This window comes from Chenopodium album, chromosome 23 (assembly GCF_948465745.1).
Source record: "Chenopodium album chromosome 23, dcCheAlbu1.1, whole genome shotgun sequence".
Classification (NCBI taxonomy): domain Eukaryota; kingdom Viridiplantae; phylum Streptophyta; class Magnoliopsida; order Caryophyllales; family Amaranthaceae; genus Chenopodium; species Chenopodium album.
The window spans coordinates 15,281,703-15,296,916 of record NC_137856.1 but is presented as its reverse complement, the minus strand read 5'-3'; the positions used below and the strand labels follow the sequence as shown (position 1 = coordinate 15,296,916).

The window sequence follows — 15,214 nt, the reverse complement described above, 5'->3', positions numbered from 1 at the left end:
GAAGGTAGAAAAGAGAGAGAAAGCATAGAATCGAGCATTTATTGAGCAAGAAAGCTATGAAAAGAGGATAAAAAGGACCTAAATGCTCATAAAATGTGTGCCATTTATGACACACATCAAGAAATCACTTGGGGGCTACCTAGTGGAAAGCAAATAAAACAAAGTAAAAGAGCATACCGCTGTCTCCTCAGAAAGAATAGGAGCTGGCGCTCAATGGCAGAAGATCATCCTCGTAGCTCTGCTCGAGGAGAATGTAAGACCTCCAAGGAGTACCCCGAGACGATCCACTCGCTCGGTTCTGCTGTAATGCATCATAAAACATGTGCCGAGGCGGATGCGCAGGAATGACGAAAACCTCTGAGGAATGCTGAATGGCTACCCTCTCTCCTAGGTAGACCACCGCGTCGTATGTCCCCAAAAAATACTGATGCTCAGCAGTGTACTGTGCAGCTAGTACAAGTATAGCAAAGTTAGCTCAAGGTCGACAGACCGGGCTAGGCTCCTACAAAACAGCTATGTAAGATAACCAAAAGATGATAATTAAGAAGCATTGTTTACGAGAACCCACTAAGAGGATTATCTCTCGAAGATAAAGCGCCTCAGGTGGACCACGACGTCCTCCCCAACTAGTAGTAACATGGAGCTTGCGAGGTGAAGGTCTCGCAAGCGCGAGTGAAGGGAAATACTCGTAGAACCAGATCTACATAAATGGCAAAAATTAGTAAAAGTTTACACTAAGTCTAGAGCTAAATCTCAAAGGAGGAAAGAGATGTACCTCTACGACCCTCCAAAAGCTGGAATGTGCGACCTCTCCAGACAAGGCCCTATGACGACAAGAACGTCGCACGCCCAGCAAAAAGTCCGGATAGGCCAGGCTGGCCCAGTCATATGTCCCGACCAGGTGAAGGTCGCGAACAACGGACATGTAGTAAGGAAGTACTCTACTACCACTGTCAGGGGAAAATTTCCCTAATAGCAGAATAAGCACAAAGATGCGCACCCACTGCTCGCGATTGGTAGCATCATCCTCAAAAGCTGTAACCAGTGTGTCGCGACGAATGCATCGGGAGCTCAGCTGTCCCGACTGAACCTTAGCTCGGGCCCGAATGGCAATAAGACCCAACAACTCCAAAACGATCGGTGAATAGACCGTAATATCGCTGTCGAACGACAGAGGAGCAGACTAAAACTCTAGCCCCATGGTGAGACTAAAGTCAGCTAGAGTGACTGTCATCTCACCCCCGGGAAAGTGGAAGGTGTTGGTGGTATCCCAAAAGAACTCCACCAAAGCACGAACAACGAGGTTACCCCAATCATATGAAAGCATGGCCCGGTTGGACTGAAGAAGAGGAGTCAACCCACATGACTCCCAAAGCTGCCGCAAAGATGAAGGTGTCGTAGAGTTACCCGAGCCGTGACTACGGGTCCTCCCACTCTCAAGACCTCGTCGGACTCGATCCGACAAATGGTGCACAGGTGCGTGGAACAGAGTGCGCTCGTCCCACTCTGGAAGAAGTCCTAGTCTGGACGTAGATGGAGCATCCTCGCTCTCGCTGGCAGGCTCGTCTTCCCGACGCGGATCTCTCGATCGAGAACCAGAACCACGTCGTCTAGCCATGCTAAATTATGTAAAAGTAATTAAATTTAAGGCTCTATAGTATCTAAGGTTCGCCTAGCTGCATGATACTATGTTCGCAAAAAACAGAGTACGTAGTACTAAAACAGAGCAAAAATTCAATCTGAGCATAATTAGCATTTCAATCAAACAAACAATTTCTTGCAATAATGTAGCAAATATTGTGACAAATTATATAAGAAAAGACGGCAAAAACACAAAGAATGAGTGACATTGTTCTTCACGACTTTAAGAGGTCCAACAACGGTGAATTGTTCGTTTCTTCACCAAATTGAGTCAAACAAGTCTAAAAATACACCCAAGGAAATATACAAGCATAATCAAGTAAATTCAAGGCATAAAATTCAACTAGCAAAGCAAATTAAGCATAAACATGTTCGAATTTTTCAAAAATTCGTGATAAGAATGAGAAATTCAATAAAATCCGAGAGGAGTTTGAGCAAAACTTACATAGATCGAAAAAATAGATGGAATAAGCATCGATTTGCAACAAGTTTGAGCGAATTCGGGTGAGAATTGAGCAAGAACGAGTATTTTGAAGATTTTATGAAAAACGCGAATGCAGAGCAACAGAACAAAAATGAGAAAGAAAGAATACAGGTGTTTTAAAAGCCCGATTCTGTCGCCAAACGATAGGTTTGTCACGAGGCGACAGACGCAAATAATGGCGACAAGCTGTTCTGGCTGGCGCTTGAGCGGCGACAACATATGAGGCCCCATATTATGGTTATGTGGACCTCGTGCAGTGATGAGTGACATTTATGGCACTCATTTGATCTGTTTTTGGATGAATTTCATTTCATTTTATAGCTCTTTTCTTTAGTCTTCCTTAGTTTTGCTCTTTATTTCTTTACTTTGTGCTTTTCGTAGTTAGTTTCTTTATTTTGTGCATTTTCTCGTTTATTCGTTGTTTTTCTCTATTATTTGTTTCTTTTCATTTGTTTGTAGGTTATGATCGATCATCCAAAGATTTCCGAGCTTCCCTTCAACAATTATCATTGCTTTTGATGCCTTGTGCTAGTATTTTGAGCTTCAAGTCTAGAGGAACTCGAAGGGCAAGTTTCAAGACCGGTGCACGCATGCGGTGGGTGCACCATCTATGCCTCAAACCCACCAAAATCTCCTTGAACTTGCTGCCTACTTTGATGTTCATCACCATCACCAAAGTCGTGTGCATTAGATGATCAAGGTTGAAGAAGGGGAAGGAAGACCCTCCTTGGTGCGGGCGCACAAGGGGCCTGTGCGGTCGCACAGGTGGCGCATGCGACCGCATAGGAGGCGCGTTCGGGCGCACTCCTATGGGTTTGTGCTCGTGAGCCTCCTCTTCTCCCCTATGTGCGGCCGCACCGGCGTGGGTCTATTTTTGGACGTCATAACCGACTTCTCCTTTGTATATATAGTTGTTTTCTTCTATTTTTAGGACTTAGATTTCAATAAATCATAATTAGACTTCATTAATAGATTTTTGAGAGAGAATTAGAGCTTGATCATATTTTGCCGAGAGAGAAACTCAAGTTTGAAGAGAGAGAAATTCATGGCGTATTGTTGATAATTCAAGATTTCTTCATTGCAATTGATCTTTGATCAAGTTTTGTAAGGATTACTTGTAATACCCCGTATTTTTATACGTATTTTATTTAAAGTATGTATTTAATGAAATATTTAATTAGTTATAATCATTTTAATTAAAGAATTTTATTAATATTTTTATAAAAGGAAAGTTTATTTAATTATTTTTATTTTAAAAGAAGGGGTTTTAATTTAAGAAAGTTTATTTTTAACAAGTTTTATTTGGGAAGGGATTAGGAAAATTAAAAGAGGAAAGTTTAGGGTAAAAGGGTTGATAGAGAAGGGGTATAAATATCCCACTTATGAGGCAAATCAACTTTGCCCAGAGTGGAGAAAACCCAAGGTAAGCTTCTCCCCTTTTTTCCTTACTTTTCTTTCTTTTTTTCTTCCTCTTCCCCTTCCCCTTTCTCACGGCCGGCCACCACCTCAGCCACACACGTGGCCGGACCACCACCGCACACCACCACAGCCGCCGGCGCACGGCCAGCAGTTGCAGCGGCAGGCGGCAGCAGCCCAGCCTTGCCGCGGTGGCTGCTGCTGCCGTGGTTGGCTCTCGAAAAAAAAAAATTTAATCTTTCTTGTTTTTATTTAATCTATGCTTAGATCTAATTATAAATTATGAGTTTTGGGATTAAAACTTGATGTTTGAATGTTGTAATTATGTTAATTAATTTTCAGATTTGATTTTAATTAAAAAGCCCTAATTTTTGAAACCCTAGGTTCTTGATTTATGAAATTATGAAAGTATATGATGTATTAATGATTAAACCTTTAATTTAAGTGCTTTAAGACTAATTTTCAGCAAGTTTTAATTATAAAAATAGTGCAGGAATTTTATGTAGAAACCTTAATTTTATGTTTTTAAAGGGAATTTAAATTACCCATTAAAGGGGACTTAATTATGGTGTTCTAAATATAATTTCAGCTTATTCTAATTAATTTATGAAGGGTTTTAAAATAGTATATATTGCTGGAAATTTGTTTAGAGTGGACTTTGATACACTATTATAATTTTAATGTGTAGGAGACTTTGAAGTAAGCGATTTTTACTAGTCGTGGCGAATTTAAGATCATATTCAATGTACGTTCGCGTACTTAGCATACTTTGATGATGTTGAATCATGCTAGGCTTAAATTCAATCAAATACAAGTAGTATCACGCTAAGGTTCATGAATAGAATTGAGAATTATTGGTGTTGGTGATTGAATTGTGGAGCATGAATTATTTGTGATGATCTATGGATTAGAAAATTATATTTTGGCATGATTATATGGACTACATATTTATTTATGGCATGATAAAGAGCATGTTTAATCAAACTAATTGTTTAATTATGTTTGGATCATTGAAAAGGAATTTTATTATGGTTCATATAATTTTTATTGATGCTTTAAGCATGAAGAAGGAGCTATATAAGTGTCTATGTACACAAGGAATAAATTGTATGTTGGTGCCTTTGTGCACTTAAGGTGTTTTTAACACCGAGGGATAGGATTGTTGGCGCTTTATGCGTTTACAGTGTCTATGACACTGAGGTAGAATTTAAAAGGGTTAAACATTAAATATTATGTGGTCACTAAATATTCAAGAATTAAATTGGTATGTTTGAATGGTTGAATTATTATCGATGATTGAATTGTTATGCTTTGAGAGTCATCACCAAGTCTAATAATATGTAAATAACGTAAAGTGAAAGAGATTACGCACCAAAACTCTTAGAACGTATATACCTTGAGTATGAACATATGGGGGGAGTTATGTGACTTTATATTTGATCATAACTTCTAATGGAGTACAGGACGCTGTACATTCCTTTTATTTTTATTATTAATGTTATGCGCTGGAATTCCGCCACCAAAGGATGTGGCAGAGGTGATGCTGGCACGGTTAGCTCCCGTGTCAGTGGTCCTCAATTCATTGAGGAAGGTTTGGTTAAGTTAGAAACCCGTTCGATGCGTAATCAACGCTAAATAAATTATTTAGTGTCCAATTAAAGAGTCTTGTTGTTTGTTGTGTGTTGTTGTAAACAGGTGCAGTGAGGTAAGTGTGTGTAATGCTAGGAGTTCCATGATAGTGTGTTTACATACGCTTATGTACTCAGCTTTGCTGATTGTGTGTTTTATTTGTGTCTGGCTATGTCTTTATCTTGGCCCTACGATGATCCATTCTAATGGAGAGTAGTGGGGGCAAGTAGAGATACTCTTTTCAGGTATTGAGGCATGTTCATGATGGGGCATGAGTGAAGAGAGAACTATGCTAGTTTTCATTAGGATGTGATATGTTTATATTTTGATTATTTTGTTTTATTATTTGTTGGACTAACATTATTATTTGATTGGACGGTTTTGAATAAGGGCCTTGAAGGTTCCAAGTTGTAGTGGTTATTATTTAACTTGGTTTTGTTGATTTCCAACTTTACTTTCGTTTAGTTCGGTTTTTAAATTGTGTTATTTCTTAGTTTGACTTTCAAAACTTCCGCTGTGTGTCTTTGATAATTGCCTTAGCCGTTTTTACGGTGGCGGTAATGTCTTAGATATTCCTAAATCGTGTTTTAAAGAGGGTAAAGTGTATTTTAACGGAAAGGAATTTCTAGGGTATTACAAAGTGGTATTTGGGAGCTTTGGTTGAGATTTTAAATTACCACTAACACGAAAATGTTTTTTTCTATTTTTATAATTTAAACTTGGCCAAGTGCTTATTTAATTTTTATTATGTCTATTTCATTCCGATTTTATTTTATTTTAAATAATTTTTTTTTAAGAAGGTCCGAATTTTTTTTATTTTTAAAAGGGCCGAAAATTTAGCCCCTTTAATTTCAAAAAAAAAATTTATTTTTTTTAGCAGGATAAAATATTTTTAGTTTGTTAATTTTTGCAGGGAGCAAGGATTGAGGTAAGAATTATGTGTTAAAAGCTTTTATTAACATGTTGGTGAGCTTGGGTAGGAAAGGAAAGGGCATATAGGCTAGAATTTAATTTCTTCCCTGCGTGCATTAATTTTATTTTAGGGTGTTCAAGCATGTTGTATGATTAATTGTTTGTTGATTGAAGCATGAAATATACGTATTGTTTTGTGGGAATTATTCAAATTGTATGATTGAACACCAAACTTAAATTTTGCACGAATTGTATTATCTATTTTGTTTCTTTGGGGAAGGGAATTCTTTCTAAGCCTTTTTCCTCTACAGGATGCCTAACTTTCCTAGTAAGTATACACAAATGGGGTCATTAATAAAGAAAAATGATGAGCACCCCTATGACTTCGTAGAGAAAATCAGATATTTATTGTTCTTATAGGAGTAATGTCTTGCGGGATAGAATATTTGAGACCCTTGATCGTATCTCAGCAATGATTGTACAGTCTGCCTGAGGAGCCTCCTTATATTGCTATCAAGGAAAAATTTGCTGACTTTTACCTTCCAGGAGATGTTCCAAACTACTACAAGTACAAAAATTATTATGGCCAGTGGTACCCCGATTATGTTTATTTAACTAACTACATTGTAAGGGTGGAAAGAGCTCACTATCAGCGTTTAAATCTTCCCTACCCTAACTACTACTATGACAACCTAGTAGAGAACAACCCACCTTTAAATCAACAACCAGAAAGTTCCTCTTCTGCATCATCAGGGGGTAACCAAGCGGAGAATGGAGAGCAACAAGAGGGGGACAGTTCAATGATAGAGATATCCGATCCTAACCCACCTCCAACTCCAATTATAATCGACATATCATCAGACGAGGAAGAAGAGGGAGAATTCGTCCAAGTAGAACCGTAACCTGAGTCACCTGAACCAATGGAGGATTCTAATGACAATGATTTCGATCCTTCGAGTTATAAGCAATCTACTGACAAAAGGGACAATGTTCGAAAGGACTGATTATTATAATCTCTTTTATTAGGACTTTCAGTTTATTTTTGGTATCTTTATTATTTGCAACTAGGTAATAAGTGGTATTCCCACAAACATTTAGTGATCTTATGAACACTTTCTAGTGATTATACTCATTTATATTCCAGTATTTATTCATTATTCCTATCAATAAAATTCCACTTTTCTTTCCTTACTACTTCCTAATAATTTAATTATTTCAATTACAGCAATTACTCCATCTCCCAATAATTTTAACTTATGTTGCCATTCCAATTCTACAAACCATATTCCAGCAAATTAAATTCTAGTCTCAAATATCGGGGGTTAACGGGGACTATTTTATTTATTTTTGTGATGCTTTATTAAATGCTTGGTTGGTTAGCAATCAATAATTAATTGATAAAGCTATGAACTATGAATTTGGTAAATCTAATTCAAAATTTATTAGCTTCAAAAGAATTGTGCAAGTTTAATAATTCTAGACTTAACGAGTAAATGCCTTGGGAGCTAACCTAAACCACATTTAATTTAGAACCTGATTCTTTTACATCAGGAGAAGAAAGATGGCAGGAGGAAGCAGTACCAACACTGGTGGAAATGAACTTAGTGAGGTAGTAAGACAATTAGTAGCAGTTGCCCAGCAGCTGGCTAGAAACACGCCCGGCAATGGGGATACTGAGGGGGAACTTTTTAAGAACGTGGCACAGAGTAAGCCACTCACTTATCAAGGGGAGCCTGACCCTACCATTTTAGAAAACTGGTTGAGAGAGTTCGAAAAACTGTTTGAAGCAGTGGGATGCCTTGAGGATTCGAAAGTGGGCTGTGCTACCTACTACCTAAGGGGTGAAGCTGACCTCTGGTGGCAGCAAAATGAAGCTACTGTTAGGACCCTACTTGGATTTAATTGGACCAAGTTCCAAGAGAAAATGAGGGATAAGTTTTACCCTAGCTTTTTGCAAAAGCAGAAAGTTGAGGAGTTCTCAAACCTCAGAATGGGAAAGATGTCAGTTACGGAGTACTATACCAAGTTTATAGAGTTGTCCCGTTTTGCTGAGGAGACTGTTGCTACTGAAAAAGCCAAGGCTAGGAAGTTTGAGAGTTGTTTAACTACGGATCTGCAATTAAAACTTTGCGGGCAAGTATTTGAAACTCTGGATGAGGTGTATGGGAGAGCCGCACACCTGTATGCGTTGGAGGAAAAGAAGAAGAAGGAGCTGACTGATATGGAAGGGAGAGAGAAGAAAAAGGAGGTGGTGCAAGTTTCTGGAAACCAGCATGGAAACCAGAATGGTTTTAAGAAGCAGAAGTACCACCACAACAATAACTTCTCCAATAATAATAATTTCCAGAATAATAACCGTCAAGGTGGACGTGGCAACAATGGAGGGGTTAGAAACAATAACCGGGGGAATAACAGAGATGGAAGGTATCATCTTTGCAGAAGGTGCAGTAACAATCACCCTAGGAGGAACTGCGAAGGCAATCTAGTTACTTGTCGTTCTTGTAACAAGCTGGGGCATAGGGAGTACGAGTGTTACTCTAAGAGTGCTAACGGGAATAGGTAGAACAACTTTAACTCAAATGGAAACCAGAGGAATTTTCAAGGGAACAACAACAACAACAACTTTTATGGGAACAAGGGAGCACAACAGAATGGGGTGAGGAACGGTAATCCCAATAATAACAATAACCAAAATAAGGGTGGAGCTGCTGGAAAACTGAATGTGCTGAGTAGACATGAGGCTGAGGCCACGAATGATGTTATTACTGGTACTTTTTCTATTAACTCTATTCCTGTTAAAGTATTGTTTGATTCTGGTGTAACTTTTTCTTTTGTTTCTAAAGGTACTGTGACAAAACTTAGGGACTGCTTAACAGCAGTAAAAGCAGTAGATTTACCTACAACTATTCCGACAGGTGGGTAGTGAATTGTACTAAGGCATTTAGAAATGTGCCTTTAGAAATAGAAGGAAAAATATTTCCTTCTGACCTTATTGAGTTTGGGTTGAGTGACTTCGATATTATTCTAGGAATGGACTGGATGAGTAATTATAATGCTGAAATTAGTTGTAGGTCACGAAAAGTCAAAATGGTCACAAGCAGTAATGAATCAGTGACATACTGGATGAAGGGTGGTATTAAGTGCCCAAGATTAATCTCTATCCTAAAGTTAGCAAAATACATGAAGAAAGGACATCCAGTATATATTTGCAGTGTCAGGGATATGGACGAGCAAGTGACAAACCCAGAGGATATAACAGTAGTGAATGAGTACTTGGATGTATTTCCAGAGGAAATTCCGGGGATGCCACCTAAGAGAGCAATCGACTTTACCATCGATTTAGTTCCTGGAACAGCCCCTATATCCAAGGCACCATATCGAATGGCACCTGGAGATTTGAGTGAGTTGAAGGAGCATTTACAGGACTTACTGGATAAGGGATACATTAGACCAAGTGCTTTTCCTTGGGGAGCTCCAGTTCTATTTGTGAAGAAAAAGGATGGAAGCATGCGATCGTGTATCGATTACAGGGAATTAAATAAGGTGACGATAAAGAATAAGTATCCTTTACCACGAATAGATGATTTATTTGATCAATTAAAGGGAGCCACGGTGTTCTCTAAGATCGACTTGAGGTCAAGGTATCACCAATTGAGGATTGCCGATGAGGACATTCCTAAAACGGCATTTAGGACAAGATATGGACACTATGAGTTCACAGTTATGCCTTTTGGGTTGACTAATGCTCCAACAATCTTTATGGATTTGATGAATAGGGTGTTTCATCAATTTATGGATAAGTTTGTAGTGGTCTTCATAGACGACATTTTGGTATACTCCAAGAACAAGGAAGAACATGCAAAACATCTAAGGGCAGTTCTACAAACACTGAGAGAAAACCACCTTTATGCAAAGTTCTCTAAGTGTGAATTTTGGTTGGAAAAGGTAGCATTCCTAGGATACTTTGTGTCTAAGGATGGAGTAGAAGTAGACCCAGCCAAAATAGAAGCTGTGAAAAGTTGGCCTACACCCAAAACTGTATCTGATGTGAGGAGTTTCTTAGGTTTAGCAGGGTATTATAGGCGTTTTGTTAAAGATTTCTCCAAAATTGCTAAGCCTATGACTACTATAATGAAGAAGGATAAGAAATTTGAGTGGGATGAGAGGTGTGAAGAGGCATTTCAACTCTTAAAGCACAAATTAGTTACAGCACCAGTGTTTACACTTCCAGATGATAGTGGATTGTATGATGTGTATAGTGATGCGTCAAAGAATGGTTTGGGATGCGTGCTTATGCAAAATGGGAAGGTAATAGCATACACATCAAGGCAGCTTAAAACACACGAGGTAAACTATCCAACCCATGACCTAGAATTAGCTGCCATCATTTTTGCCCTAAAGATTTGGCGTCATTATTTGTATGGAGTGAAATGTAGAATTTACACAGACCATAAGAGCCTAAAGTATATTTTCACTCAGAAGGACTTGAACTCTCGTCAAAGGAGGTGGCTGGAGTATACAACGGATTACGACTTGGACATACAATACCACGAAGGGAAGGCGAATGTAATTGCGGATGCTTTAAGTCGTAAAACTAGTCACGGAGTAAACTCGTTAGTAGTAGCTAATGAGTTATGTAGAGAAATGGCAAAATTGAACTTAGAAGTCGTGGAATGGGGAGTACCAGCAGGTATTCTTGCAAATCTGATTGTCCAACCAACAATATTCGATGAGATTCGAGAAAACCAAGAGGGAGATGTGAAGTTGGACAGGATCCGTGAGAAGATTAAACAAGGGAAAGCTACAGACTTCAAAGTTCATGAGGATGGGAGTTTAAGGTATAAGGGTCGATGGTGTGTGCCACAAAAATGTGAAGAAGTGTAGAGAAAGTTGATGGAAGAGGGCCACAATACACCTTACTCAGTACACCCAGGAGGAGACAAGTTATATAAGGATTTAAAGAAAATGTTTTTGTGGCTTAGGATGAAAAACGAGGTGGCTGAATTTGTGGCAAGATGCTTAACTTGTCAGAAGGTGAAAATAGAACACAAAAGGACTCAAGGGACTGTACAGTCATTGGAAATCCCAAGCTGGAAGTGGGATTGTATTTCAATGGACTTTGTGACCTGTCTTCCTAAATCCAAGAGCGGCAATGACACCATTTGGGTAGTGGTGGATAGACTAACAAAATCAGCAGTGTTTATACCAATGAAAGAAACTTGGAAAATGGAACAACTTGCAAAAGCTTACATCAAGCACGTTGTGAGATTACATGGGGATCCAAAAGATATCGTATCTGATAGGGATTCCAGGTTTCTCTCAAAATTTTGGAAAAGTGTGCAAGAAAACTTTGGTACAACACTTAAAATGAGTACAGCCTTACACCCTGCCATAGATGGGCAAACCGAAAGAACCATTCAAACCTTGGAAGTTATGTTGAGAGCCTGCATTATAGATTTCCAGGGAGGATGGGAGGATAGCTTGGATTTAATTGAATTCTCTTATAACAATAGTTATCATGCGAGCATTGGTATGGCTCCATTCGAGGCCTTGTATGGGAGAAAGTGTCGTAGCCCAATTTGTTGGAACGACATTAGTGAAACTATAGTTTTTGGACCTCAACTAATTGAAGATACAATCAAACAAGTAAGGGAAATTCAAGCTAAATCCAGGCAGCTCAAGATCGCCAAAAGAGTTATGCAGACTTAAAGCGAAGAGAAGAAGAATTTGAAATAGGCGATAAGGTGTTGCTAAAGGTGTCCCCAATGAAGGGAGTTATGAGATTTGGGAAGAAAGGAAAGCTCAGTCCAAAATACATCGGTCCATATGAAATATTGCAAAGAATAGGCAAAGTAGCTTATAGGTTAGCTTTACCTATGGAACTTAGCAAAGTACATGATCTATTCCATGTATCACAATTGAGAAGGTACATCCCTGATAAGTCCCATGTGCTTCAACCAGAAACCATCGAGATAGATCAAAATTTAACCTATGAAGAGAGACCTGTTAAGATTCTTGACAGCAAGGTGCGTAGTACACGCAACAAGAATGTTAAGATTGTAAAAGTACTTTGGTCTAACCAAGAATATGAGGAAGCCACTTGGGAGGCAGAAGATGAAATGAAAAAGAAATACCCAGAGTTGTTTCAGGTATGTAGAGTTACGGGTGCGTAACTCGTTCTCTTTAAGGGGGGTAGAATGCGGTAGAATTTCGCGCTTTTTACCCAAATTTCAGTCATTTTTGGTGCTCTTTGCACAAATTTTAACAAGTATTTCAAGTATTTATACCCTCAAGGGACATAAAGCAGAAAAAGGGTGACAAAAAGTACAGCAATATTATACATTATTAAGAAAAAGGTATCAATTTCGTTCCCCAAGTTTCGGGACGAAACTTTTTTTAAGGGGGGCAGACTGTAATACCCCGTATTTTTATACGTATTTTATTTAAAGTATGTATTTAATGAAATATTTAATTAGTTATAATCATTTTAATTAAAGCATTTTATTAATATTTTTATAAAAGGAAAGTTTATTTAATTAGTTTTTATTTTAAAAGATGGGGTTTTAATTTAAGAAAGTTTATTTTTAACAAGTTTTATTTGGGAAGGGATTAGGAAAATTAAAAGAGGAAAGTTTAGGGTAAAAGGGTTGATAGAGAAGGGGTATAAATATCCCATTTATGAGGCAAATCAACTTTGCCGAGAGTGGAGATAACCCAAGGTAAGCTTCTCCCCTTTTCTCCTTACTTTTCTTTCTTTTTTTCTTCCTCTTCCCCTTCCCCTTTCTCACGGCCGGCCACCACCTCAGCCACACACGTGGCCGGACCACCACCGCACACCACCATAGCCGCCGGCGCACGGCCAGCAGCTGCAGCGGCAGGCGGGAGCAGCCCAGCCTTGCCGCGGTGGCTGCTGCTGCCGTGGTTGGCTCTCAAAAAAAAAAAATTAATCTTTCTTGTTTTTATTTAATCTATGCTTAGATGTAATTATAAATTATTAGTTTTGGGATTAAAACTTGATGTTTAAATGTTGTAATTATGTTAATTAATTTTCAGATTTGATTTTAATTAAAAAGCACCAATTTTTGAAACCCTAGGTTCTTGATTTATGAAATTATGAATGTATATGATGTATTAATGTTTAGACCTTTAATTTAAGTGCTTTAAGACTAATTTTCAGCAAGTTTTTATTATAAAAATAGTGCAGGAATTTTAAGTAGAAACCTAAATTTTATGTTTTTAAAGGGAATTTAAATTACCCATTAAAGGGGACTTAATTATGGTGTTCTAAATATAATTTCAGCTTATTCTAATTAATTTATGAAGGGTTTTAAAATAGTATATTGCTGGAAATTTGTTTAGAGTGGACTTTGATACACTATTATAATTTTAATGTGTAGGAGACTTTGAAGTAAGCGATTTTTACTAGTCGTGGCGAATTTAAGATCATATTCAAGGTACGTTCACGTACTTAGCATACTTTGATGATGTTGAATCATGCTAGGCTTAAATTCAATCAAATACAAGTAGTATCATGCTAAGGTTCATGAATAGAATTGAGAATTATTGGTGTTTGTTGGTGATTGAATTGTCGAGCATGAATTATTTGTGATGATCTATGGATTAGAAAATTATATTTTGGCATGATTATATGGACTACATATTTATTTATGGCATGATAAAGAGCATGTTTAATCAAACTAATTGTTTAATTATGTTTGGATCATTGAAAAGGAATTTTATTATGGTTCATATAATTTTTATTGATGCTTTAAGCATGAAGAAGGAGCTATATAAGTGTCTATGTACACAAGGAATAAATTGTATGTTGGTGCATTTGTGCACTTAAGGTGTTTTTAACACCGAGGGATAGGATTGCTGGCGCTTTATGTGTTTACAGTGTCTATGACACTGAGGTAGAATTTAAAAGGGTTCAACATTAAATATTATGTGGTCACTAAATATTCAAGAATTAAATTGGTATGTTTGAATGGTTGAATTATTATCGATGATTGAATTGTTATGCTTTGAGAGTCATCACCAAGTCTAATAATATGTAAATAACGTAAAGTGAAAGAGATTACGCGCCAAAACTCTTGGAACGTATATACCTTGAGTATGAACATATAGGGGGAGTTATGTGACTTTATATTTGATCATAACTTCTAATGGAGTACAGGACGCTGTACATTCCTTTTATTTTTATTATTAATGTTATGCGCTGGAATTCCGCCACCAAAGGATGTGGCAGAGGTGATGCTGGCACGGTTAGCTCCCGTGTCAGTGGTCCTCAATTCATTGAGGAAGGTTTGGTTAAGTTAGAAACCCGTTCGATGCGTAATCAACGCTAAATAAATTATTTAGTGTCCAATTAAAGAGTCTTGTTGTTTGTTGTGTGTTGTTGTAAACAGGTGCAGTGAGGTAAGTGTGTGTAATGCTAGGAGTTGCATGATAGTGTGTTTACATACGCTTATGTACTCAGCTTTGCTGATTGTGTGTTTTGTTTGTGTCTGGCTATGTCTTTATCTTGGCCCTACGATGATCCATTCTAATGGAGAGTAGTGGGGGCAAGTAGAGATACTCTTTTCAGGTATTGAGGCATGTTCATGATGGGGAATGAGTGAAGAGAGAACTATGCTAGTTTTCATTAGGATGTGATATGTTTATATTTTGATTATTTTGTTTTATTATTTGTTGGACTAACATTATTATTTGATTGGACGGTTTTGAATAAGGGCCTTGAAGGTTTCAAGTTGTAGTGGTTATTATTTAACTTGGTTTTGTTGATTTCCAACTTTACTTTCGTTTAGTTCGGTTTTTAAATTGTGTTATTTCTTAGTTTGACTTTCAAAACTTCCGCTGTGTGTCTTTGATAATTGCCTTAGCCGTTTTTACGGTGGCGGTAATGTCTTAGATATTCCTAAATCGTGTTTTAAAGAGGGTAAAGTGTATTTTAAAGGAAAGCAATTTCTAGGGTGTTACATTACTCATCTTTGATTTCAATATAAGTTTGATTTTAGTTGATTTCATTTGTTTTTCATATGATTGTTGATTGTTTGATGTTTTATTGAAGTTTCATTGATTTTTGTATTGAATTTCAGATTTCTAATATGTTGATGATGAAATTTTTGATCA

General features: G+C 37.6%; 1 protein-coding gene across 1 annotated transcript; it reads left to right on the top strand.

Annotated features, from left to right (window-relative positions):
• The first annotated feature begins 7,643 nt into the window (after positions 1 to 7,643).
• On the top strand, positions 7,644 to 14,499 carry LOC145607084 (uncharacterized). Its single transcript, XM_081662853.1, has 8 exons — positions 7,644 to 8,567; positions 8,673 to 8,850; positions 8,926 to 8,997; positions 9,111 to 9,625; positions 10,028 to 10,326; positions 10,519 to 10,920; positions 12,009 to 12,108; positions 14,491 to 14,499. Exons 1-8 carry the CDS (start codon positions 7,644 to 7,646, stop codon positions 14,497 to 14,499), a joined length of 2,499 nt encoding a protein of 832 aa, XP_081518979.1.
• Positions 14,500 to 15,214: the final 715 nt, after the last annotated feature.

What these genes read in the sequence shown, in the direction of transcription:
- LOC145607084 (XM_081662853.1), top strand. Translation starts at nt 7,644, where the DNA reads ATGGCAGGAGGAAGCAGTACCAACACTGGTGGAAATGAACTTAGTGAG. An exon ending in ACCTACAACTATTCCGACAG is followed by an intron (nt 8,998 to 9,110) that starts GTGGGTAGTGAA and finishes ATATTATTCTAG; the next exon opens with GAATGGACTGGATGAGTAAT. An exon ending in ATTACAGGGAATTAAATAAG is followed by an intron (nt 9,626 to 10,027) that starts GTGACGATAAAG and finishes TGGTTGGAAAAG; the next exon opens with GTAGCATTCCTAGGATACTT.